The following is a 26,705-nucleotide window of genomic DNA, read 5'->3' as shown; positions in this document are numbered from 1 at the left end:
TTATTATTTCAAATATTTCTTACGTTCCCTTCTTTCTCTCTTCTCCTTTGGTATTCTTGTTATGTGTACATTACGCCTTTTGTAATTGTAATTGTCCCATACTTCTTTGGGTATTCTCTTCTGTCTTTTTGATTCTTTTTACTCTTTGCATTTCAGTTTTGGAAGTTTCTATTGACATTTCTTCAAGCTGACTGAGTCTTTCCTTGGCTGTATCCACTGTATGGATGAGCCCATCAAAGGCATTCTTCATTTCTGTTAAATGCTTCTGATTTCTAGGATTTCCTTTTGATTCTTTTTGAGAGTTTCCATCTCTCTGCTTACGTTACCCATATATTCTTGTGTGTTTTCTACTTATTCTTTTAGAGCCCTTAGCGTTATTAATCATAGTTGTTTTAAATTCCCAATCTGATAATTCCAAAATTTCTGACATATCTGAATCTGGTTCTGATGCTTGTTCTGTCTCTTCAAACTATGTTTTTTGTCTTTTAGCATGACTTTCTGTTGAGTGTTTGGCGTGATGTACTGGGTAAAAGGAACTGAGATAAATAGGGCTTTAGTGTGAGGTTCTGTGTCTGGCTAGGGTTTAGGCTGTGTGTACTTTTTGCAGTAGCTGTTGATTTGGAGGCTAAACTTACCTCTGGTGTCCTTTTTTAGCTCTCCTGTTGTCTTTGAGTTTCTCTGGAGACTTCCACTAAAATAAGGTCTGAGACGTACAGTTCTCGCAGTTGTATTCTCCCTTTATTATGCAGGAGCCCTGTTGATGTGGTGGCGGTGTGTGCAGGGAGAAGTCCTATTATTAGTTTGCAGCCTGTTAATGAGCATGTGCCCATGGGCTGTGGCTTTCACAATGCTTTTCAGGTTTCCCTTCCCTGCTTTGATGAGACAGGAGGCTAAGGGGGCTCCAGTTGGTATTTCTCTTCCTCCAGGTAGGTTAGGCTCTGGTAAGATAGTGTCTTTTGAGGGCAGGCCTTATTAAGAATAACAGAATGCTCTAGCATATGTGTCTTTCATAATGGCAACTTTTCCCTTCCCCTGTGGAAGCATGCGACAGTTTTTCTCTATCTTCACTGTGAGACCATGGTAAGGCTTCTGCAGGTAAAACTCATAAGAGTGTGGGGACTCCCCCCGTAAACTGGGCCTCCCTGGAGTTTTTAACTCTCAGACTTGTCCACACTAAGCTTCCAGCAGTTTGTCAATTGTAGTTTAAATTTTGCTGCCTTGCCACTACTTTCCACTGTAGAATCCTGTGAATTGTGATTCTCTGTATCTGCCTGCCTGTCTTTCCAATTTGGGGAGCAGCAGTTTGCTCTGTGATCTCAATTCTTTGCTGGATCTAAGAAGACTTGTTGATTTTCAGTTTGTTCAGCTTTTTACTTGTTATTAGGATGGATCAGTACCTTCTAGGCTCCTTACATGCCAGACCAGAAACCGGAAGCATCAGTTATTTCCTGTTTTTCAATGCATTTTCTCCCCCTTTCCACGATATCTCCCTTTCTTTGGCTTCTCTAGTGCTGTAACTTTTCTTCTCTGTCTGCCTTTCCGCTCCTTCAACGGGAACTTCAGGGATCTGCTCTTGACCCACTTTTCACCCTGCCTCCCCCTCCCCCAGTGACCCCATCTCCTTCTCCAGCTTTTACACATACCCAGACGATGGAGTCTCCTCCATCATAACATCCTGAGTGTCACATCTTATGGGCACCTCCAAGTCAGTGTCTCCAAGACAGAATTTATTTTCTGTGGTCCCTCAGTCTTTCTCCTGTAATGCACCACACCCTCCTTTCTTCTCCCACAACACACCCACACTCTCTTCCTTTTTTTGTGTTCATTGCTCTGATTAAATGACTCTGCCATTGTATCAACCCATTTGCTGAAGCCAGAACCCTGTGTATTATTCTAGACCATTCTTTCTCACTCACCCTCCAAATCTAGTCACTCACACAGTCCCAAAACTTTTTCATCTCAGAGAAAAAGAAATTCAAATCTGCCTCCTTGTCCTTGACCACACTGCTCTTGCCCTCATTCAGACCCTTATTAGTTTACTGTCTGTGCTCCCTGCCTCTCCTGCGTTCCATCCTCCATGCTGCCAACCCCATGGTGTTACAGAAAGCATCACATTGCTCTGTTGCCTACAGAAGCTGTCTCCCATGTCTCTCAATCTGTGAGCAGTCCATTGAGGGTATGGACATAAAATATTAGAAATTCTGTTTAGGTTGATTTTTCCTTATCTCAACTTATAAAAGTGTCCCTTCTTTTGGTTTTGAAATGTAGTAGAACAATAGCACATGCATATAATTTATAAATATATTAAGGTTGAATACTCACAAGTTATTTTATTGATGGGGGTGTATGATCAAAAAGTTGAGAGACCACGTGCCTACAGTATAAAATCCCAATTCCTGAGGTTTGTGTACCAGGCCCCCACTTCTCCGGACCCTGCCCACTTGTGTCCAGACTCCTCTCCCACTCTTTCCTGTTTATCCCCTCCACCGTGAACTCTCATATTTAACCACGTGGTTACTAGAAGTTACCAGGCTGTTTCATGACTTCATACTGTCCTTATGCTGTTGCCTCTCCCTGGAATTCCCTGATTATTCCTCCCTTCTCTCATCCCTCATCCTCGCCCTGCCCCGTAGCCTCCTTTTTCTTTTCTTTTCTGTGACCACCTCCTGTTCCCACCCCACTCTGCATGTAAAGTTGTCTCGCACTCTCTTGCTGTCCCACCATGAGTGTGCGTTCACTCGTCCCTCAGTGTCTCTTGAGCAGCTACTCTGTGCCCACTGCTCTAGGCTCGGCAGACACCGTGTGGTCAGTTCCCTTCTCTGCCTTCTTCACTCTGAGCTCCTCAGACACCGACTCTCTTCTCATTCCTTACCTCCAAATCCAGCAGGTTAGTCGACAGCCTGCATAAGTGAATGAATCCATGAGTGAGGGCGCCGGACCACTAATGTCTCTTTCAACAGTGAGGTTCTGTTTTTATGAAAAATTGATCAGAAATTTAGGTTGTAAACTTGTAGATTTCTGTAGCCAAAATCTCATTTGTGGTGCAATTTATGCTCACTCACAAAATCCTATCACTCATTTAGTAATAAGCATAAGTTTGTATATATTGTATATATAAGTTTGTATATATTTGTTAATCCCAGAAAGTGGAAATAGATTAAATATCTACTGTTATTCTACAGCCGTTCTTTCTAGCTGTGGTTATAAAGTTTGGCCTGACTTAAAAACTCAAAAGTGAACGTTCCCATCACATATTGTGGATGTACTTTGGTCTCTGTTGGAATAGGACATGAAAGAGTTGTTTCTGCATGAAGAACAATTAACTTAGCAGTCTGTTATCCTTCGTTTAAGATATATAACTACAAAACAGATAAGATCCAATTGTTTATATTACAGAGATTTTTCCATTAACATAATTTACTGGGTGTGAACTTTAGATTCACTTAGTGTGCCTCAGGACTTGGATTTGTTTAATATTTATGTGATACGAGTCACAGCTTTTTAGAATATAACACATTTCGTGAAGTGAGGTGTACTGTTATAGCTCGAAATGGTCAGACTTTGCATAGAAGTAGGCGTAAAGGAATGTGTGCCGTGTGGGTAATTGAGGCAGGGTGCTTAATTGAGTCAGTGAAAGAGTAAGTAACCTGGGAGAGATGAAGATTGGGGACTAGTATGTCTACTTTAATTACTAGTATTACTCTTACTACCAGTAATAGACTGCTGTACTTCTGAGGAAGACTGAGTCTGAAAATCCTTCAGAAGGTAGAGATAAATCTTTATGTTTTCAGTCCTTTTTTAGCTACTGTGGCCCAAATTTTAAATGAAAAGTTAACTGAATTTACCTTATGAAATTGAAGTAAACAAAAATGCTGTGAACATCTTTTCTCTCTCTTAGGTATAATATTGAGCCCAGTTTATATTGCCCATTTTTCTCCCTTGGAGCATGCATGGAAGGCCTGAATATTTTGTTTAACAAACTGTTAGGGATTTCGTTATATGCAGAGCAGCCTGCAAAAGGAGAGGTGTGGTGTGAAGATGTTCGGAAACTGGTAAGCATCCCTGTTGGCGTCTAGTTGCATCGCTTTCTCTCTTGGGTTTGCTGGTTGAGTTCACAACAGTCTCGTCTGAGGTTAGCTTGGCCCTGATGGAGCGTCTCTCACCTCGTTCCTGTCTCACAGAGAAGCCAAATCACTGCTTCAGATTTAGGACACTGTATAAAAGACACATTTTCCTCTAAGATCAGTTGTTGCCTGAAATTGATGTAAACGTATAACGGCAGAGTTGGTTCTCCGAAAACAATTTTTCAAGGAACTTGGTAGAAAGTTGAGTCTTCGTATGTTGACAAATTCTAGTTGAAGGAAAATTTGTCTCTACTTTTCATATTTCTGCAGTGCTCAGTGTCCCTGTTGGTTAATTCCAGAACCCATTGCATTAGTCAGTTTTCCTTTCCTTCAATCCCTTTCCTGTCCTGTAGGAGCTTATATTTGCGTCAGATTTTAATTTAGATCCTGTGTTCTGATTTGGCTTCTTTGATGGTAAGTTCAAGCCTAGTTACGTCCTTCTCCTGTTAGGGCCCACTTTATTTTAGATGTGAATATTTTTGTGTTTTCCTGATAAGAGTTTGAGGACTTACTGACCCATGTGTTTATCGCAAAGCCTTTGTGTTGTTGTTGTTTTGCTTTTTTGCTTATAGGCTTACCACACGATTCTTTTCACTGTATTTCAAGAAATGAAAGCTAGCTCATTGTCCCTTGCCTAAGTTTTGTGAGAATAGAATAGGTGTCGTGGTGAAATTGAAAGAATTGAATGGGAGCACATTTCATCACTGCGCTTAATTACCGAAGTATCTATTTGTATATTATGTACTTTAAAAAATGATAGAGATTGATAAAATGTGTAGATACAGTGAAAAGCAAAACTGGTAGCAGAAGAGTGAAAGGACAAAATGCGAGTGATTTTGAGGTCTCCCCCACCGCAGGAGGCGAGCCCATCGGGCAGCACTGTTTGCCAGTGTTGTTCACTGCTGTATCCCAGATGCCTTGAACAGTTGTTAGCACCGAGTAGGTTCTTAGTAGATGTTTGTTCAATTAATGAATATATGCTTGCAAGAAGTTTTGAAGCATAAAATTGAGGTTCTCTTTGGCAGAATCCTCAAGTTGTGAAAAGACAAAGAGGGCAAGAGGGAGACTAGTGGTTGAGCTCTCTCCTGTAAGCCGTGCCTCTTCTACAGGCCCGACGGGGAAACGGGAATGAACAATGATATTGCTGCTCTTCAGCTGGAGCCAGAAGCTCCCTTTTGTTGTTTCTGTATTTGAGGGTTATAATTTGTATGGGCATATATCATTACATTCTAAGATTTGAAGGAGAAACCAGTTTGTTGCTAAAGTTGTCAAGCCAGCACTTATTCCCGATTCTTTTGGGTGGTTTGCGGCGGTCTGAAGAGCCGTGTTTGGGAGAGGCGTTGCTGAGACTGGCAGTCAGATGAAGGGCCGGGACGGGGAGGGTCTCCTCTCCTGGACGGAGTTTCCAGTTTAAAATCATCTGAGAGATGGAGCAAAGCAGGTTGAGGAAAAAGTGGAGTCTATCTTGAGATAATATGGAATGTAAGAAGTAATAAAATGTTTATATTTGTAGCTGAGGATGTTTTATATACAAATTCTTGTGTTAGGGATTTTTTTCACTTTTGGAGTTTCTGATAGCCTCATTCACCACTAAATTTAAATTTTTTTTCTAGGCTGTCGTTCATGAATCTGAAGGATTGCTGGGGTACATTTACTGTGATTTTTTTCAGCGAGCAGACAAACCACATCAGGTGAAGCTTTATTTACAAACTTGTCTCTCTAGAAGTGATAGCAGTCAATTTGTATTAATGTGAACTTTCTATGTCATTTTTGCAGTTCCCTTATATTTAAAAGGCATTAATGATAGTTACTAAGTATGCAAATTTGAAGTTAGGATGGAATTTAAAGATAACAAAGGTTATGAAAATAGTTACATCAATCTGTATCTGTCACTTTCATCTGGTCCTGATAATAATGATGGTAGCTGACATTTTAGGAGCCCCTCTTACGGGCCAGCCCTCTGTATACATCACATCTTTGAATGTTCACCTCAGCCTTTTGAGTAGGCACTAACATTATGAGGAAACTGAGGCCAGGGAGGTTAAGTTACTTACCCAGATCGCACAGCCAGAAGTGCTAGGATATGAAGCCAAACATTCTGACTAGAGCCCCAGCTCATAGCTACTTTCCATACTTGGCGGTGGGCCTAGTTTAGCATTACAGAAGGTAGGTCCATATGGAAGCCTCATCAACCACCAGTTTGCTCCTCGTGTGGAATACATGAGGGTCTTTTCCTTTAGCTGTGTACCAGGTTTGCCAGTCAGTCAGCTTCAGCAGTTTCGGGTAATTTGATGGGAAATGCCAAGGGTTCAGGTTTTAAGTTATAACAGAAATAATGGTACCTCCTATTTGAAAAGTCATTCACAATTTCCAAAGCATCTTAATAGATGTGAGCTTAAAAAATCTGTGCAACTGATCTGGGATTTGACAAGGTGGAGATGAGGCTCATAGAGGCAAACCAGCTTCCAGGAGGGTTTGGCCAGTAGGTGTTGAAGGTGGTGCCAGAGTCTAGGGCGTTGGACTCCAAGTTCTGTGTTCTTCGTCTTTGCTTGAATGGCTGGTGGAGAGTCCAGGTTTGTGATTGGGAGCCCTGGCTCCTAGTGCTCAGCCCGGGTTCAGATCCGAGGTGCAGCAATCCAAGTTGTGTGTCCTCAGACACATGACTTAATATTTCCAAGACTCAGTTTCAATTTTCTCATGTGAAAAATAAGATACCTGCCTCATAGGGTTATTGTGAAGAATTAGTAATAATATCTGTGTGAATCTCAGCCTGTTACAGAGGTTACTCCAGATTCCTTGCTTTATGATGGTCTAGAGTTCATCACTTCCAAGAGGTGAAGGTAATAGGTGTGGAAAGTGTCTCCTAGTTGTTTGCCTGACACGTAGAAGCAGTTCAGTAAATATGAGTGTCCTTCCCTCCAGTAGCTCGATGTCTACCCCTTCCCGCTTGCTTGTGAACATCTTGAGGGCGTGGGTCTAAGCTTTTTGATGATGTGTTTCCAGCATCTGTTATAGCATCAGCTTAATACATATTTTTGAAATGAATGAGCGAGTTCATCCAGCTCAATGTATTCTCGGTGTTTTAAAAAAAGTAAAATTTTAGCACAATAAAGTATTGGAAAATGTGTCTATAACTAAATAGAAGAAGAATGGAAATTTGAACTCACACATTTAGGTATAATTTTATATTCACTAAGGTTATTTTATCTTTTAGATTATGTAATACTTTCTTCTCATATTGTGTTTTCTGATTCTTAAAGGATTGCCACTTTACAATCCGTGGAGGCAGATTAAAGGAAGATGGAGACTATCAACTCCCAGTTGTAGTTCTTATGCTCAATCTTCCTCATTCCTCAAGGAATTTACCAACTTTATTAACTCCTGGAATGATGGAAAATCTTTTCCATGAAATGGGACATGCCATGCATTCTATGCTGGGACGTACCCGTTATCAACACGTCACTGGTAAGCCACGCAGAGGAGACTTTTATCTAATACAGTCCTTTAAAAACATATATTTCGTTTTAAATTAGAAAAAAGCCTTTTTCTTTTTCTTTTTTTTTTTTTGGTGAGGAAGATTGTCGCTGAGCTAACATCTCTGCCAATCTTCCTCTACTTTGTATGTGGGTCACCACCACAGCATGGCTTGATGAGCGGTGTGTAGGTCTGCTCTTGGGATCCAAACCTACAAACCCCAGGCCACCAAAGCAGAGCACGTGACCTTAACCACTACACCACTGGGCTGGCCCCAAAGAAAGCTTTTTATTTAGAAAATTTGATCATTTAATAATGTCCTGTGGTCATTTATTGCAGATTGCTTATCTTGTCCTGCCATTGTTTTGCAACCTGATCCTCTTTACATTTTTTTCCTTTCTTGCTAACAGTTCTCACTGAGAAATAAGTCTCAGTTGTCTGTCTTTTGAGTTTGTACCATTTTACATTTTATCATGTTTTATATGGGATTTAAGTTTGTGGCCATATGTGTGGGTGAATAAATATGCATCTCCTAGATACCTAGCACAGCGTTAGTGAGTGAGTAAGTAAATAAATGTTGTCTCTTTTTATCCAAAATCAGTTAGAAAACCTACTAAGGCATGTTGAAAAAATAAGCTACTTTTTATTTTTCTTATACTTTCCCCGGTATAAAATTATAGTTTTTCATGCTGAGCTGTGGCCATATTTGATACTATTGTAGACTTTCCTCTTAGTTGTCACGTCTACGTCTTAAGCTCACTATTGTATATGGTCAGCTTTAGACCACCCAGTAAATTGGCATTTAGTATTTGTTAACTAACTTTATATGCACAGTATTTTGGGGGAGGAGGAGATGTTTGAGAAGACTGTAGGTGAGTGGGACAGAATCATAAAATGTCACCAAAGAGTTCTTACAGGATTTGTTGCTTTAAATAATTTTGAGTTTAAAATATTGCTTTTCTGCATTGAGGATTGACTTTGTTACCAGAAGCAATCAGTGGATAAAATAAAGTACTTTTCAAACAAATGAAGGATAAGCACGTTTGGTGGTAGAATTCAGTGAGTTAAACACGAGTGCCATATTACTGATAAGAATGTTTCAGTGTGTGGTCCGTGCATGGCCCCACACAGCTGAGGGCAGTCTGTTTGCAGGGTGTGAGCTGTCGCTCTACAAGGGCTTTTATCCAGCTGTGCAAATAGTTTGTTTTTCTTTTGCTATATAGGAAAATATATAGGATTATAATAAACTGTTCTGAAAACATGTGCAATAATTTTATAGAAGTAAAATATTGATTTAATGAATTAGAACTTATCATAGTTCATTAGAAGTACAAATAAAAGTTTTAAAAGAGTACATAAAAAGTAAGATAAATATGTCGATGCCAGCTTTTTTCTTTTTCCTTCATTTCAGGGACCAGGTGCCCCACTGACTTTGCTGAGGTTCCTTCTATTCTGATGGAGTACTTTGCAAATGATTATCGAGTGGTTAACCAGTTTGCCAGGCATTATCAAACCGGCCAGGTAGGGAAAGCTCATAGTGTAGTACGGTCCTTTGAGTGGTGGGGTTGGCTTTTGTGACCTGCTGGATGGTGTAGAACTTAGTCCTTCTTCAGAACTCTGTCACCCTCTTTCAGAGCCAGAATCCTTCTACTGTTTTTTTTTCTGATTCCCTTTCTTTGTTTACCAGTCTGTAGCATCATAGTCATAGCATATAGTCATGTGTTGACAAATAGCTGCCTTTCGTTATATACCAAGTAATATGCCGTTTAGTCCTCACAGCCATCCCTGAGGAAAGCACTCTGTTCCTCTTTCCCACATGAAGAGATGAGCTTCCAGTAGCACAGGTCTTCATGCCTGCCTCACTTCAGAAATCCTTAGCTCTTTCTTCTTTCCTTTATGCTTCTGAATATTTGCTCTCTTGGTCTGAATTTATATGTTCTTTCATAAAACTGAACTATATTGCCATGTTTTCCCAATATGCTTAGCGTCTGTATCATGCTAAGTCTGAAAATTCCTAATTTGGGGCTCAGGTTTAAAGAATGTGTTATAATTTTAAAGACTTATAAATTCTGTAAAGTCGTGTTAAAGTGAGAGACACCTGACAGTGAGTTAGCTGTGAGCTGGCTGTCAGCATCATGCAGTTTGCGGTCCACATGTACTTTGGAAAACATACTCTCCCCTTCTCTCAGAACTTTGATGATATAATACTACACTAGGTAGTGTTTTCCCCCTTAGGCTGCATCTACTGAGTGCAGATGTAAAACCATATTCACTTTTGAATCCTCAGCACTTAGAATTATGCCTAGTACATAAAAAGCACTAAAATGAAGCAATGAATAGAATGAAAAAAAGAAGGGCCAAAACCACCTTGATTTGTGACTCTTTTTCTGATTATGTCTCCAGATACATACTGTGATTTGGTCTTTTTTTTTGCTTGATTTTATCTATTACTGCCAACTGTAGAATAATGGATGAGTTTCTGGATAGCTCATCTGAGTTAGTCTTCGTCATAATTTAATTCAGTTATTAAGATGACAAAATAGACATATTTGAGGTCCAACTAGCTACCTGTCTATTAACCCTCAAAGAATTGCTCTGGGAATTATGTAGACTCAGCCCAATAACATAGAAGCACATAACCCATCAAATAATAACGTTATCCATCCATGGCTCCACATTTTGGGTTTGGGAATGATTAGGAAGACCTGATGAAATTCCTTCTTTTGTAACCGCTCCCCTGCCCACCCTCAGCGGCAGCAGAACGTGAGGCACGTTGGAGCAGAACCACAGCACAGTGCTCTGTGGGACCATAAAGGAGAGACCGCTGGCTGTGCCCGGGTGTTGGGCGAGGCTTTCATACAGGAAGTGCTGGAGGAACTAGGTCTTGAAAAAAATATGGCTTGCAGTTTGCCAGTCAGCTCTCAGGAGCCTTCATCTATCTCATTAAAATATTTTTATTGAGGACTCACTAAGAACATATGTAGGTCCTGCAGTTAGGAAATAGTTACTGAGTTTATATTATATTTTATACAGTGCTGAGGCGCTGTTCTCAGCATTCCGGAAACAGCCAAGAATAAATGAGGCAACATTCCAGGGCTCGTGGCTTTAAATTCAGGAGAACTAGGGTGGCGCTAAAGCCAGAAAGAAGAGCCCATACCGAGGCATGGAGAAGCTGAGACAATGGCAAGAACAGGTAGAGGAAGGGAGGGAGAGACAAAGAGACACTGGAAGTTTCTTGTTTCTAGAATTTGCCACCAGTCTCTGCACTCCTCTTGCCCATGGACACCTTTTAATCCCAGCTCATTTTCTAGATCACCTTTTGTGACGGTAGTGATTTTTCTGGGCGTTGTTTATACTGGGCTTTGCCATCACAGTTCCTCTTGGAGTTGGGTCTAGTCCGTGTGGCCGCTGGCTCTCATACAACTCTGCCCCAACCCGTGTTCTCATTTGCCTTTGGCAGACAGCTTCCCTGGATTCCGCCTTTGAACTTGTGGCCTTGCTCGGCCCTTTGTGCCACTGAAGGGAGCACCAGAACAAGGTGGTGGCGGTGGGGGGCTGGGAGGAGCAGACTTGAAGATCTGCTGGAGACGTGATTGGAAGGACTTGAGGCTAGTTAGGTGACAGGAGAACGGAGTAGGGAGCAGTCACAGACGGAGGCTCCATGAGAGGACTCGGAAGAGGGCCGAGTGTGAGGAGGTCAGACACAGTTCTTTTTTTGATATATTGATGAATATCATTGTTGTTTATGTGGCCGTTAGTAGTTCAAGTCGGAAATTCAGAATCAAATAGATGTTGCAGATGTGCGGGAATAATTGGCGTAGAGATGGCAGTTGAAGAATAGGGAGACTAGAAATTGCTCAGGAGAGAAAAGCAGGAGGCATCACCAGGAAAGGACTGTAGGGAGCTTTGATTCTTAAGAGATCTGAACACAAGCTGTGAGTGGGCCGCACACAGGGAAGGAGGACTGCAAGAGAGCCTCGCGAGCCTGGCAGAGTCACGCTTACAACAGAAAGTGAAATTCACCGCACATACTAAGGTCGGTTTTTAAAATATTATCATCTGTTTACACAAACATCAGAAGAGCAAAGAAGGGCTAGAGCCACTGTTTGGAGGGTGGTGTGTTTTCCCAAAAAAGGACAATTCCTATTTTATTACTAAATTCTTCAGTAAGAAGAACCAGTTTTGAACAAGATAGTTTCAAGAAAACAATATTAAGTCCAAATATATACTTTAAACTAGATGAGATAGGAAGAAAGCAATAAACTGCTTTGAATTAATTCAAGGTTCAGACTCAGAAGACATGTCCAATGGACTAAAGGGTTTGCAGACACAATTTCTACAGAATTTAAAATAATTTCGTGATTCCATGGAGAATGGAAAGAGTGCCAGAAGGCAAGAGACGTGTAAATGCTTTGAGTTTCACAAAGGGCTTGCCTCTTCTTGTTACTAATTAAGACACCACATGGCTTGATGTTTTCATTTTAAGGACAGGTCTAGCCTCCAGGACAAGGAGTTAATTCCCTAAAATCTAAGTCTTTGTAAATAAATAACATTAAAGCCCATAAGAAGAATAACAGGGTTGCATTTTCATGCTTATTTCCTATCCTGCTGTATATCAGGAAAGGATTTTTTTTACCATTGTATGCCGTATTCCAGAGAGCTCTCAGAGTAAGGATAATATATGGTGACTGACTAAGCCTACCGGTATCTTATCTGCACTTGAGCGTAGCACAGCCAATGAATTCCTTGTGGTAGAGGAATTAGAAGTATGCTTATCAGATTTGCAGGTGCCGTTCAGCTGTCAGATAACATACCAGAGGTGCTTATTTGAGATTCAAAACTGTCTTGACAAGCTACATCAAAGCTGAAGTGGAATTTATTGTAAATTAATCTTAAAATCAATAGCACGAGTATAGAAGGAGTACATGCTTGGTAGCAGTTCATATGAAAAAATCCCAGATTTTTAGACATAATAAACTTAACATGAACCAACCGTCTGCTGGACTTTCCCTATAAATCTCATTCAGTCTTAGGCTGCATTAGGGGCCTGTGGTGTCTAGGAAACCAAAAGTTATTGTCTCTCTTCTCAGTGTTATTGGTTCAGGCCTCCAGCCTACCCTTTCCTGTTGTTCCCAATGAGCACAAAATTATCTGCAGGAGGCCCTACTTCTAGAAGCATGATCCTTGTCCTCCCTTAAACATTGCAAGGTGCAGTTTACTTTTAGTTGTGGTAAAATACACATACCATCAAGTTTCCTATCTTAACCATGCCTTCAGTGGACCATTCAGTGCTGTTAGTATTAAGTACTTTCTCATTGTTGTGCTTCCACCGCCACCGTCTATCCACAGAACTCTTCATCTTGCAAAACTGAAACTATGTACCCGTTTAAGCGGTAACTCATTTCCCCTCCCCACGACCCCTGGCAACCACCATTCTACTTTCTGTCTCTATGCATTTGACCGCTCTAGGTGCCTAATACAACTGGAATCATACAGTATTTGTCCTTCTGTGACTGGCTTATTTCACTTAACATAATGTCTTCAAGGTTCATCCATGTAGTAGCATGTGTCAGAATTTACTTCGTTTCTAAGGCTGAATATATTCCATTGTGTGGATATACCACATTTTGTTTATCTACTCATCCGTTGATGGGCACTTGGATTACTTCCACCTTTTGACCATCTGCAGTACTGCTTCTGTGAATATGAACACGGGTGTAGAAATATCTGTTGGAGACCCTGCTTTCAGTTCTTTTGATGTGGGATTGCTGGATCATATAGTAATTCTGTTTTTAATTTTTTGAGGAACCACCGTACTATTTTCCACAGCAGCTGCATCATTTCAGCTCCCACCAGCAGTGCTCAAGGTTCCAGTTTCTCCACATCCTTGCCAATACTTGTTATTTTCTGATTTTTTTGATAGTAGCCATCCTAAGGAGTGTGAGGTAGTATCCTATTGTGGTTTGATTTGCATTTACATAATGACTAGTATTCTTGAGCATCTCTTTATATGCATATTGACCATTTGTGTGTCGTCTTTAGAGAAATGTCAATTCGACTCCTGTGCCCAGTTTTCAATTGGATTGTTTGTTTTTTGGTTGTTGAGTTGTAGAAGTTCTTTATACAGTCTCATTATTAATCTCTTATCACATAGATGAGTTCACATATTTTTTCTCCTGTGGGTTCCCTTTTTACTCTGTTGATTGTGTCCTTTGGTGCACAGGAGTTTTTAATGTGAATGTGTCTAATTTATCTACTTTTTTGTTGTTGTTGCCTGTGCTTTTGATATATCTGAAGAAATATCTGAGAAATCATTATCAAATCCAATGTCATGAAGCTTTTCTCCTGTGTTTTCTTCTAAGAACTTTATAGTTTTCAGTCTTACATTTGGGTCTTTGATTCATTTTTAGTTACTTTTAATGGATGGTGCAATTTTTTTTTTCATATTTTAAAAATTCTGAAAATGGAATCTCTCAATCTCTCGTTAGCTCTCTATGTCTGATGGTGTAGTGTGTCCTGCTCCTCATTTGTTAGAAAATCACAGGTGCCTTTTTTTTTTTTTTTTTTTTTGCTGAGGAAGATTAGCCCTGTGCAAACATCTGTGCCAATCTTCCTCTACTTTATATGTGGATCGCCACCACAACGTGGCTGACAAGTGGTATAGGTCTGTGTCCAGGATCTGAACCCATGAACCTGGGCTGCGGAAGTGGAGCACACTGAACTTAACCACTATGCCAGGGGGCTAAGCACTATGCCAGAGGGCTGGCCTCCGACAGGTGCTTTCTTTTTCTTTTTACAATTATTGAGTTCTTAGATTCACAGAAATAAGATAGTTTTAGCCACTACACCAAAGTTGAAAATACTAAGCACTTCTGTCATGCAGTCTGAAAGCCTGACCCTTGACCCCTATCCCTGAACACCCTGTAGGGAAGCTAGGCTGTCCCTGACACTCAGATTATTTGGAATACCCAGAGTTTTCTCTTCTTTCTCTCACTACCTGTAGATATTTACTCCTAAAAGGGGCAGGATTTTTTTGTCTCTGCCCTAGATTTTTGATCTGTTCACAAGTTTTAGGTGGATTTCAAAAAATGAGCACATCTCATACTTCTACTTTGCATCTCTAAAGTTCTCAGCTTGCTCAGATTGAATTTTCCCCAGGCCTCTGTAGCTATATATAACTGAATTGAATTAGCCAAGCTCCTGAGTAGACCTGGTGCTTGATTACCCACCTAAAAGAAAAAATTGTTTCCTCTACATTCCACACTTCAAACACCAAATGTGTGAGTGTTTTCCCCACACCAACCAAATTCTCCAGTGCTTGACAGACACCAACTGAGTGTCCTCCAGTTTAACTCCATTCTAATTGCTAATTCAATTACTAATTGCTTGGAGTTTGCACAGACCCTACGGTTAAGAGCTCAGTCCCACAAGACTTGCCCCCCTTCAGAGGCCAGTCGAAAGTCCAAGTTGTCGCCTGTGCTTCTGTATAAAGTGGAGGGTCCCTCGACTCCCTCCTCACCTTCCGTAAATTGCAAGAATAGCTCACAGAATCCAGGAAAACAGTTTACTCACTAGATTACAAGTTTATTATAAAGAGTGGAACTCAGGAAGAAGCACAGAGTTTCCACGCCCTCTCCAGCTGCACCACCCTCCCAGCACCTCCGTGTGTTTGCCAGCCTAGAGGCTCTCCAGACCCCTTAGTTGCGGGTTTTTATGGAGGCTTCATTATGTAGGGACGTGGGCATGATTGCTTAAGTTATTGTCCATTGATGTCAGTCAGTCTCCAGCCCCCTCCCATCCCCAGCCTCTCATCATATGGTTTGTTCCTTTGGCAGCCGGCCCCCATCCTCCAGGAGCCACCTCATTAGTATAATCTCTGCTGGGGTCGAAAGGGACTTATTATGAATAACAAAATGTGCTTCTCTCACTCCTGCCACTCAGGAAATTACAAAGGTTTTACAAGCTCTGTGCCAGGAACCCAGAGATGAAGACCAAATATGTACGTATTATATCACAATATCGTACCACCCTATTTCCCTTCAGCAGTGTCAGCCTCTGTCTTCTTTTGTCCCCACTTCCTCAGTTTCCAACTAATGACCTCCAGCCCCCCTCCTCCCACATGCACTGGCAATGTCCCCACCTTTTCCCACAGTAGATACCCTTTGCCCTCAGCATGTTGCTTGGAGCAGCGCTGCCAGCCCCAGTGCGTTTCCATATGTACAAAGTGTTTTGTGGGACACCATGTTTTACGGTGTCATCGTGAACTAGAAAGCGTTCTGAGAAGAGGCTCTGCATTAGTGTAAATTGGAAACGGCTTCATAGTGGGAATGGTGTAAGAAAATAGGTTTTTACAGTAGAAGAAAGAAGCTTCAGTCTTTCATGTAATATTTGAAGGATATCATGTAAAGGAACAGAGTGCATTTGTTCTATGTCATTGCAGAAAAAAACAATATTACTAGGAACTGTTAGGGGGAATTATAATAAAGCTGATTTCAGTTCAGTAGTTTCTTCTCATAAATGATCAGAAAGGAGCTACTTCTAAAAGTAATAAAATTATTTAATATTTAATGTTGCAAAATAATATTTGTAGAATAAACAGCTGTGAAACCACCACCCAACTTAAAAAGTAAAGCATTTCTGTAAGCGCCTCTCCAGAGGTAAGGACTGTCCTGAATTCTTATTAGTTTGTGGCTTAAAAATAGATTTTGCCACATGGTTTATTTATTCCTCAGAAGTAGAATGTTTAGTTTTGTTCTTGTGCAGTGTTTAGTTTTTGTTTTCTTTTCACAAAATGTTATTATACTGTTGATAATCTTCTGTGATTTGCTTTCTGCAGTTATTATATGCCTAAGATTCATCAGCGTTGCATGTAGGTGCAGTATATTTACTTTCAATTCAGCATGAAATTCCATAATTTATGTACTCATTCTTGTGTCGTTGGGCACGTGGATTCTTCCAGGTTTTTACTAGTTTCCATGATTCTGCTATGAACATTTTTATACTTTTGTCCTTATATTCATGTGCAACGTTGGAGTTGCTGGGTAATTGCTGGTGTAAGGTATGCACCTCTTCAAGTTTATGAGATAATGCCAAGTTGTTTTCTTTTAATTGAGATATAATTGATGTATAACATTGTATTCATTTTAGGTGTGCGACTTAATGATTTGATACATGTATACATTGCAAAATGATTACTACAGTAAGTTTAGTTAACATCAGTCACCACACTTAGTTACAATTTTTTTCTTGTGATATGAACTTTAATACTCTCTTAGCAACTTTCAAATATACAGTATAGTATTGTTAACTGTAGTCACCATGCTGTACATTGCAGCCCCCGGACTTGTTTATCTTATAACTAGAAGCTTGTACCTTTTGACCCCCTTCATTCATTTCAGCCACCCTGCACCTCCAACCTCTGGCAACCACCAATCTGTTCTCTATATCTACGAGTTTGTTTTTGTTTTGTTTTGTTCTTTTTTTAAGATTCCACATATAAATGAGATCATACAGTATTTTCTCTGACTTATTTCACATGCCAAATTGTTTTTCAAAATGTTTGTGCTGATTTGTACTCCTCTTAGCAGTGGTTTCCATTGCACCACGTCCTCATCAACGTTTGTCCTTGTCAGGAGTTCTGGTGTGGCCAGCTTTGTGGTTATGAGGGGGGAGGCTGTTGTGACCCTAATGCAGCAGCGTTCCCTGAGGACTTCTAAGGTCGAACATCTTTTTGTGTTTTCATTATGTGTTTTTGTTTTCTCTTCTGTCAAATGCCTGTTTGTCTTATGCTCATTTTCCTTTTTGGCATTTGCCTTTTTCTTACTGATTTCTCAGGTCTCTTGATATGTTGGAATAGTAATCCTTTGTTAGGCAAATGTCTTCTCTCGGTTTGTGGCTTGTCTTTTCACTTACTTTATAGTATCTTTTGATGGATTTAATTCCTTCATCTTAATATTGTTGAATTTAGCAGTCTTTTTTATAGTTAATGCTTTTTATATCTTATTTTAATAACTTTTGTTTCCCTAGAAGTTATATTCTTCTGTTTTTCTTCTAAAATTTTTAATGTTTTTCCTTTATCTTTAGATCTTTGATCAAGTTGGAAATTCTCTTTGTATTTAGTGTAAGGTGGAAATCCAGGTTCCTGTCTTCTCTGAATGACCAATGGTCCGGCACCATTTCTTCTCTCTCCAGGGGTCTGTCCTATACCAAGTACCCGTATACATACAACAGTCTGTTCATGGAATTTCTCTTTTATTCCATTGTTTAGGGTGGTCTGTCTTGGTACGAATGCCGTGCTTTCTATTAAGTCTTGATATCTGATAGGATAAGTCTTCCTTTATTTGTTCTTCAAAAATTTCTTGTCTATTCTTGGGCCATTGTATTCTTTTGTATACATTTTAGAATCAACTTATCTATTTTCTTGAAAAACTCTGATGAGAGTTTGATTGGGATCACATTAAATCTGTGCATCAATTTGGGGAGAATTTCTCTCTCTTAATAATAAATCATCCAATCCATGAATATGACATATCTCACCATTTGTTAGGTCTTTTAAAAAGTCTTCTAATAAAATGTTAAAGTTTTCTTCCCAAGAGTCTTGCTTAACTTTTCTTAGACTTAGTCCTAGATGCCGTACCTTTTTGGTAATATGTAGATGTATATTTAAAAAAATTGTATTTGCTAATTGTTGCTGGTGTTTAAAAGTGCAATTTATCCTTTTATGGACATAGATCTTATTTTCTGCAACCTTGTTAAACTGTCTTATTAATTCTAATATCTACAGAATTTGTAAAGTTTTTCAGTCGGACTTCTCTTGTAGATAATGACAGTTTTATTTTTCCCTTCCTGTTTGTATGATTTGTATGTCTTTTATTTCTTTTTCTTGCTCTGCTCGACTTACTAGAACCTCCAGTACAATGTTGAATAGAAGGTGTGATATGGCCATTATTCGCCTTTATCCTGATTTTTAAAGGAACTGTTTATAGTGTTTTACCATAAGAAAGATATTTGTTATAGGTTTGGTGGACATATCAGGAAAAGGAAATTCTTTCCTATTTTGAGTCTGCCAAGTTTTTTAAAAACATCATTAATGAGCATTACATTTTATCAGATTTTTTTCTGCATCTTTTCAAATAATTGAGTTGTTCTTTTTCTTTAATCTCTTAATATAATGAATGTTGATGTTAAATGTCAAGCCACCATTCCAGGGTTAAATGACCTTGGTCCTAACTTACTATTTTTTTAATACAACGCTGGCTTCAGTTTGCTAATATTTTGTATATAGAGGATTTTTGCGTCTGTACTTGTAAGAGGTATTGGCTTGTGATTTTTCTTTGTCCTCTTGTTCTTTGCTGGTATTGACGTTAAGTGTATACCATTTCATAAAATGAGTTCTTGAATGCTCCTTCTTTTCCTTACAAGCACTTTTCTAAAATTGTAATAATCTGTTCCTTGAAACTTTGTCAGAATTCATCTATAAAACCGTTCAGGTCTGTTATTTTCTCTGTGGGAAGATTTTTTAAATGACTAATTCCTTAATAGTCATAGGAATCTTCAGGCCTTCTTTTCTTCTTAAGTAAGCTTTGCTAAGTTGTCATTTTCTAGAAATTTATCTATTTAATCCAAGTTTTCAGGTTTATTGGCATAAAGTTATTTATAGCATTCTTTTATCCTTCAAATCCTACTAAATCTGTAGTTATGTCCTTTTCATTCCTAATATTGTTCTTTCATTTTTTTCTATTAATTTTGGCAGAAATTTCTCTATATTATTAGTATTTTCAAAGAACTAATGCTAATTCTTTTTCCCTCTTTATTTTGTTTGTTTTAGTTCATTAGTTTCTGTTTTTATTATTATGCTTTCCTTCCTCCTTCTTTGTTTTTTCCCCCCAAATTCTTAAGGTAATTTCTTAGCTAATTAATTTCAGTCTTATCCATCATATGCATTTAAATTTTAATGCTATAATTTTACTTTGTGTGATTCAGTGCTTTAGCTACATGCTACAATTTTAATTCGAAATATTTCTAACGTTGCTAATTTCCATTATAATTTCCTGTTTGGCCAACAAGTTGTTAGAAGTGTAGTTTAAAAATTTTAAACCTTTGTGGGGGAGTTATTTATCTTTTTCTAATTGACATCTAATTGATTAGTCTAACCAGTATTGATTCTTTGCAGGTTGTTGATATTTATTTTATGTCTTAGTGTGTCATCAGCGTTTTGGAAATGTTCTATTTGTGCTTGAGTACATTGTATATTTTGTAATTGTTGGGTCTGGGGTTTCATACAAGTCTGTTAAGTCAACCTTATAATCGTATTGTTTAGATTTTTGATATATTACTAATTTTTTTGACCTAGCAAAAATTGAGACGTGAAAGTCTTCCTCTAAGATGATGAATGTGTAATTTTTTCCCCTTAGTTCTATCCAATTTTTAAAATTATTAAGACTTTATTTATTTAGAGCAGTTTTATGGTCATGGCAAAATTGAGGGGAAGATAGAGAGATTTCCTATATAACCCCTGCCCCACACATGGAGAGCCTTCCGCATTATCAACATCCCCCACCAGAGTGGTACATTTGTTATGACTGATGAACCTGCACTGACCTGTCAGTATCACCCAAAGTTCGTAGTTTACGTGAGGGTTTACTCTTGCTGCTGTACACACTGTGAGTTTGCACAAATGTGTAATGACGTGTGTCCTTCATTGTGGTATCATACCAAGTGTTTTTATTGCCATAAAAATTTTCCCATCCATTTTTGTTCTGTGTATTTTGAGAGAATGCATAAATGTGTAGAGTTGTTATATCTTCCTGATGAACTATTCCTTTCTTCCTCATGTATTATCCTCTTAATCTTCATAATGCTTCTTGTCTTTAAAGTCTGTTTTTTTCTGATAATCTTGCAACCTTAGCCATATTGCTAATCACCAAATATAGTCAATTGATTTTTGAGAAAACCTACATTTTTTGTATAATTTTGTCCACTAGCCGCTGCACTAAAATGTTTGTTGCTCTAGTTATCTTTCTCACAAAATATTTATCAAATAGTAAATAACAGAAATTAACATTTGCAATTTTATATATTTTTTTGCTTATTTAATTCTGTCTAGCAGTGTATGAAGTAGGTACATAGTTATCTACACTTTATGGAAACTGAGGCTCAGACAGGTAGTAATTTGCCAGGGGTCACACAGTAGTAACATGGGTCTTAGTGGACCTATTAGTTTCACATCAGAATTTCCTTAAAGTTCTGTCAGAATTGCTCAAATCAATATTATGGCATTGTGAATGTTTCCTTTTTCCAGTGTTTCCTGGTTAAAAGTCCCTTAACATGGTAGCAAATGCCTTATACTTCTTACACATTATGGCTCATGAAAGAGCAGACCCATTTCCATTGTAAGTGTTATTTTTAGAACAGTAAAATTCCAGTGCTTTCATTTTAGGACTGTTCTGTGCTGCATCATTAGAAGATTTAGCTTGTTGCCTTAGTTTGTGAAAGTCAGCCCAAGGCTAAAATTGCTTAAGATCTATTTCCAAGGAGACATACTGACTTGTAATAAATCTTGTCATTCTTTTTCAGGAGATATGAATAAGGATTGAAGGTAAAAATTATAGTGCAACGAGAACTAGATTAGTTTTGGCAGATTTAAGCTGTTTTGAAACTTTCCTTATTTTCAACTTTGGTGCTTCTCAATTATGTCTAGACAAGAGTGTTGAACTGGGAGGCAGAGCCGGCTCTGACCCCGGCCCCAGCACCACGCACAGGGGACCTCAGATCAGTCACTGAACTTGTCTGAGTCTTCTCTGCTCTTTTGTATAAAAGAAAAATTAAGAATTAATACCTCCAAAATTATCTCAAGAATTCTTATCTGTCAAACTTAATAATGTATGCAAACTGTGAACATGGTGTTATTAGAATTTTTTAAAGAAAAAATGGCAAATAGACTTCACCACACATTAAAATGTCTAAACATTTGTTGAACCCTGTAGAACTGGAAGCCATGTGACTTCTGTTCCCTGAGGCCATTGGTGAGTTTGTGATAATAGATGTAAGCATTTCTAAAGGTTCTTTCATCTTGGATCATCTTAGTTTGTTGGAAAACCCCACTAACACATATTGATTATGTGCCATTTGGATTTCTAGCTAATAGCAAAACAGGCTGGTTGAGACAGGCTGAATCCGGTTGTTTTCCCGTTATAGACGTGCGCAGAGATTGAGTGCTGGGGTGGTATGGGATCAAGCTGCGAGATTGAAGCTGCTGACTGGACAGCTTTGGTGCTTGGCTTTCTGCCTCTGAAGGCTGTTCTTGTTTTGGATGACCATGTCTCAACAAGTTTATAGCATCAAATCCAGCATGTTCCCGGGGGATATTGATGGTAGGAGTTCTCTGCTGCAGGAGTTGAATTATTACCATAACAGGGATTTGTACCAGAAAATGTCTTAACTTTCAGTATTTATGCATCTTCTACCATAATAAATTTTCTAAGTGGTGATAAATAAAACAAGATATTTTATCACAGTGACTTGGCTCTGTAAGAATTTGATGCCAAACTTTTAACATAATGTTATTTAAATTAGACTTGTGAGATTGTGAAGTGATAGAAAATGTCTGGGAAATTTATGAGGTTATGTGCTTATAAGTTAAGTTTATGGGGAAACATTTAGAGAATTCAAGTAATGCCAGGTTTGCTAAAGCACTTGCATTTTTGATGATATTTCTAAAATCTTCCAAAAATTGCTTTCTTAATATAATAGAAAAGCTATCGTTATTTTAATATTTTTGTTCTTGTGTATGGTCAGCAAATTCTGCCACTTATATTTATGCCAAGAACACAGTGAACAGCTTGCTCCCTTTGGAGGGCAGCGTGCATAGGCTGTGGACAGCTGACAGTGAGCACCCACATGAAGCTCTCGAGACAGTTGTTACTAGGGCGACAAGGGAAGGTGTTGTCCTTCCTTCTTGATACTTTCAAGAAGGAAGAGGGGTATCTATTGTTAGAGACGGCAGTCCTGACCCGAGGCTGTCAGGCCCTCTGGCATGTGTGCTCACCCTCCTGTGACAGCGTTTAGAGAGACAAATGTGTTCAATGCAGGGACTTGAATTTTTTCCAATTAGTTAATACTTTTCACAGTTTGGTTGAATAACTGTTACCTCATTGAATCTTCCTACTAATTTTTTTGCGGCAGTGTTTTTATCTTCATTTTACAAGTGAGGACACAGGATACAGAGAGACTTGCCTGCTGTCACCAAGCAAACGAGGAGTGCTAGGAAATGTGCAGTCTGCCTTGCACGCGGTGCTGCCTTCTTACGGATGGTTCTTTTGCTTGTAAAGTTAGGATAATTTCGTTTTGCTCACCTTTGTTTTTCAAGTCATTGTGATAATTATGTTTTTCTAAGTCAGAGCATCTTAAAATTTAACATGCGTAGAATCACCTGGGGGTCTGGTTAAAATGTGGGGTCTAGTCAGCGGGTGTGGAGCAGCCTGGGAATTTGTATTTCCAACCAGCTCCCAGATCATGCTGATGCTGCTGGGCTCTACTTGCTTTAGGCTTCATATAGTTGGGCAATTATTGGTCTTATAATTCGTATTTTAATTCTAAGCAGGAAACCAGACTTTACCTTCTTGACAGAAAAATTGAGTTTATAGTCTTTCATCTCCTCTTTTTAACCATAATTCTGTTCCGGCATTTAAAAAAAAATGAAAGAGTTTGTGCTGGGCGTGGGCTCTAGCGTAGCCGTGCGCCCTGGGTGCACAGGAGGCAGGGAGCTCCCACTCCGAGGGGCTTTAGAGGGGCCTTTCACAGCACAATGGCTGACTGCACCTCAGAGAGTCTGGTTGGGCTCCGGAAATTTAAATTTAAGCCACCAGATGCATCAGTGGACATAGGATGGATAAATTAACTAAATACTGGAACTAGGAACTGCCATTCACACAGCGAGCCTTGGGGGTGGGGCCGTGTAGCCTACTGCTGCTCCGAGACCTAAGTCGGATCTTGGTGGTTTATGGGATCTGGCGCATGTACTGTTAGACAGGCTGCACTGTTAGACGTTGTTGCAGTCATACAAAGCCAGATCTCAACTCTTCAGAGACAAACAGCATTTTTGTTTTTAAATAGAGACCAAAGATAATTACGGAAAAATTCATATTGAATTGTTAAAATAAAGTAGGTCACTGTAGCTAATTACTGGCGTTTTATGTTCCAATTGTAGAAACCACAATTTTACCATTTTCCTCTTTATCAGTGGGGAGAAAAAACCCACAATGTCTTTCTACATTTTATAGCTAGGGTGAATCTTTGAAATAGAAATACTACCACTATAATAGTACAAGAGGCATAATTAATTGTTAGAGTGATTGCCTTTGACACTTTAAATAATTGCTGTCTTCTAAATTCCTCCCTTGCTTTATCTGTACCTCTTTTGTGGTGGTTGGGGCATTTTTCCTTGCATTATTAATTTCAGCATGCATTCTTTTTCTCGTTCCTGGTATCAGGATCAAGAAGGATTCATTGTGTCACCCAGCTGCTTAGTAGGGTGCCTTGCACACAGTGGGGTGCTTTGCAAAGATGAGCGGGGCGGGTCTCCCTGACGAACCCGACCTCATCTTACTGCTCTGTCTTCTCCCACCAGCAGGGCCGCCCCTCAGTACACACCGAGTCAGCCAGCATCAAAGCAGGCCTGCTCCAGCCCCTTGGGCTTCTGCAGGGACGGCAGCTCTTCCACGCATTTTTATGAAAGGAGCTCAGCCAAGGGCGGAATTATCTAAAATATAAGTTCATTCAGTAAATATTATTTTGAAATACATTTGGATTAATGTTCTCAAACCTTGTTCAAAATGGTCTGCGCTTGTTAAAGGATACAGATTGTTTCAGAAAACCATTTCTGTCCTAAGAGAGTCTGTAAGGGTTGCAGATTACTACGCTTTGTTGAGGGTTTGTAACTAGATGTAGTATTGCATTTAAGAGAAAGGGCTCCGTGAAATCAATATTGATACTAGGAGATACCCGGAAAAGAGCCAAGTGGAAATCTTCCTCTTTTCACTGTGGAAAAAGAATTTTGCAGGAGAGAAACGTGGGGTTTGGGCTGGTATTATTTGGCATTTTTAGCGTGGCCTCGTTGTCGGAGGCTGGCTGTGTCTTCTGTCTGTGGCTTGGCGGAGAACAGCAGGTGGTTTGGAACAGAGAAGTCAGAAGGAGCTTCAGGACAAACTAATGCAGTGAGCAGACTAGAGAAACCGTCGCTCTGGCTTGCTGCCCACCTGTCCCCTGGCTGTGACGAAAATCACATGAGTGTGTTCTCCTTCATTAGCCCCAGCAGCTTGTGTCAGGTAGGAATGGCCACTCCGACCAGGGCACTGAAGTGGTGGGGCTGAGGAAGCAGCCAAGGCGGCCTGAGGCGAGTCCCAGAGAAACCGGGGAGGCTGCTGGCCCTGGAGAGCAGAGTGGCCAGGCGGGAGCTGAAGAGCTGGAAAGGAGCCTTCGAAAGACAGTGGAGACGTTTGGGATTGGAAAGGAGTTTAAAAGATTAGCAAGAGTGATACAACTGTATTTGGACATTTATTTCTTTAAGAAGTTTTCTTTTATTAGTGAAAGTTTACATTTAATTTCTTTCACAAATTATTTTCCAACTAGTGTCGTATATATTAAATCACCTGGTAATATAAAGATATATTATGGAGTGGAAACATATTCTGTGCTCAAATAATTGAGTGGAAATGAGTGTAGAAGTTAAATAGGTTTCTATACTTAAGGAAGCTAGGACTACTCATAACTCTCAATGCTCATGTGAATTGAGAATCCTTAGAAAGGGAATTTACTTTGTGGGAATCTTGTGGACAAATCTGACCTGCTTTTATTGCTGTATCTTCTACCACAAGACAGGGCCTCCACTGAGGAAACACAGGCATGGGAGTCGGCCAGCATCAAGTAACTTCAGACCCAGTTGGATTCCACAGATACAAAATAAAGATGTATAGGAAGAGTCTCTCATACTTACTTAGCTACTTAATCTTTTTTTCTGAGGAAGATTAGCCCTGAGCTAACATCTGCTGTCACTCCTCCTCTTTTCTTTTCTTTTCTTTGCTGAGGAAGATTGGCCCTGAGCTAACATCCATGCCCATCTTCTTCTGTTTTATATGTGGGATGCCTGCCACAGCATGGCTTGATGAGTGGTGCATAGGTCCACGCCTGGGATCTGAACTGGTGAACATCAGGCTGCTGAAGCAGAGCACGCAGACTTAACAGTTGCTCCACCAGGCTGGCCCCACTACTTGACCCATTTTTAATGATACTCCTATAAGCCTCTTAAGGAAGAGATTTACCAAATGCTGTTTGTGGAACACTTTGAGTGAAAAGATTTGTTATTTTTGTCTGTTTTGTCTTAAGTGAAAAATTCTCTCTGTATCTCAGGCAAAGATATATGCCATGTAGACATTCATAGTTCTCTATCTAAAACTTCAAGATTAGATGTTTTTGAATTGAGAATTTTCGAAAAGTAAAATGGTTTATATTTTGTATATTTTCATTTAAAAAAAATAAATGGGTTCTGGTAGAGTACTGTGTAGTCAAAGGAATTCATATTTCTACATGTTCACAAAGTGGGATAAATACTTTGCAAACCTCACATTTGTTCAGGTCAGTTTTGCCTTTACATGTGTTTGTGTAGAATTTGTGAAAAACTTTCAGTCTTCAGAGCTTTCTGGATTATGGAATTCCAGATAAAGGATCTGGACCTGTACTCATAGCAGTTAGGATGAGGCATCATTGAGTTTCCATCTCTGACTAGAGCTAAATGTATGGCCCACCTGTGTAAGTTGAATGAAACTGTAAGACACATATGTTTATGTGCTTAACCTCAATTTATTTTCCCACCTTCATGTCCCCTATCTCTAACTTCATCTATTTATTATATACTAATTACATGTTAGATACATGTACTTAACGTTAATATTGACTGAAATTTTTATTACCACTACTAATGCTTTTTTGTGAGGAACTTGTTGGAATATTAATAGAACACATTTTGCAAAGGGTTACTTTTACCATCAAGTGGCAGTATACCTTAATTGCAATATTAAACTGTGAGGAGTATCTAAATAAATTGAAAATGCA

The 26,705-nt window shown here is 39.3% G+C and overlaps 1 protein-coding gene across 3 annotated transcripts in view; it reads left to right on the top strand.

The window, feature by feature from the left end:
* Positions 1 to 26,705, top strand: part of MIPEP (mitochondrial intermediate peptidase) — a 185,734-nt gene that overhangs the window by 66,551 nt on the left and 92,478 nt on the right. For all 3 annotated transcript variants that reach the window (XR_011527994.1, XM_070578600.1, XM_070578601.1), the window contains exons 11-14: positions 3,899 to 4,052; positions 5,738 to 5,815; positions 7,385 to 7,589; positions 9,010 to 9,119. Coding sequence is in view for 2 of the 3 variants with exons in the window: in XM_070578600.1 (XP_070434701.1) it covers positions 3,899 to 4,052; positions 5,738 to 5,815; positions 7,385 to 7,589; positions 9,010 to 9,119 (547 nt within the window). In the remaining variant the exon portion in view is untranslated. The remainder of the gene's footprint in view (positions 1 to 3,898; positions 4,053 to 5,737; positions 5,816 to 7,384; positions 7,590 to 9,009; positions 9,120 to 26,705) is intronic.

Source organism: Equus przewalskii, chromosome 16, assembly GCF_037783145.1.
Source record: "Equus przewalskii isolate Varuska chromosome 16, EquPr2, whole genome shotgun sequence".
Classification (NCBI taxonomy): Eukaryota; Metazoa; Chordata; class Mammalia; order Perissodactyla; family Equidae; genus Equus; species Equus przewalskii.
The sequence above is the reverse complement of the archived record's forward strand: the minus strand, read 5'-3'. Positions and strand labels throughout refer to the sequence as shown.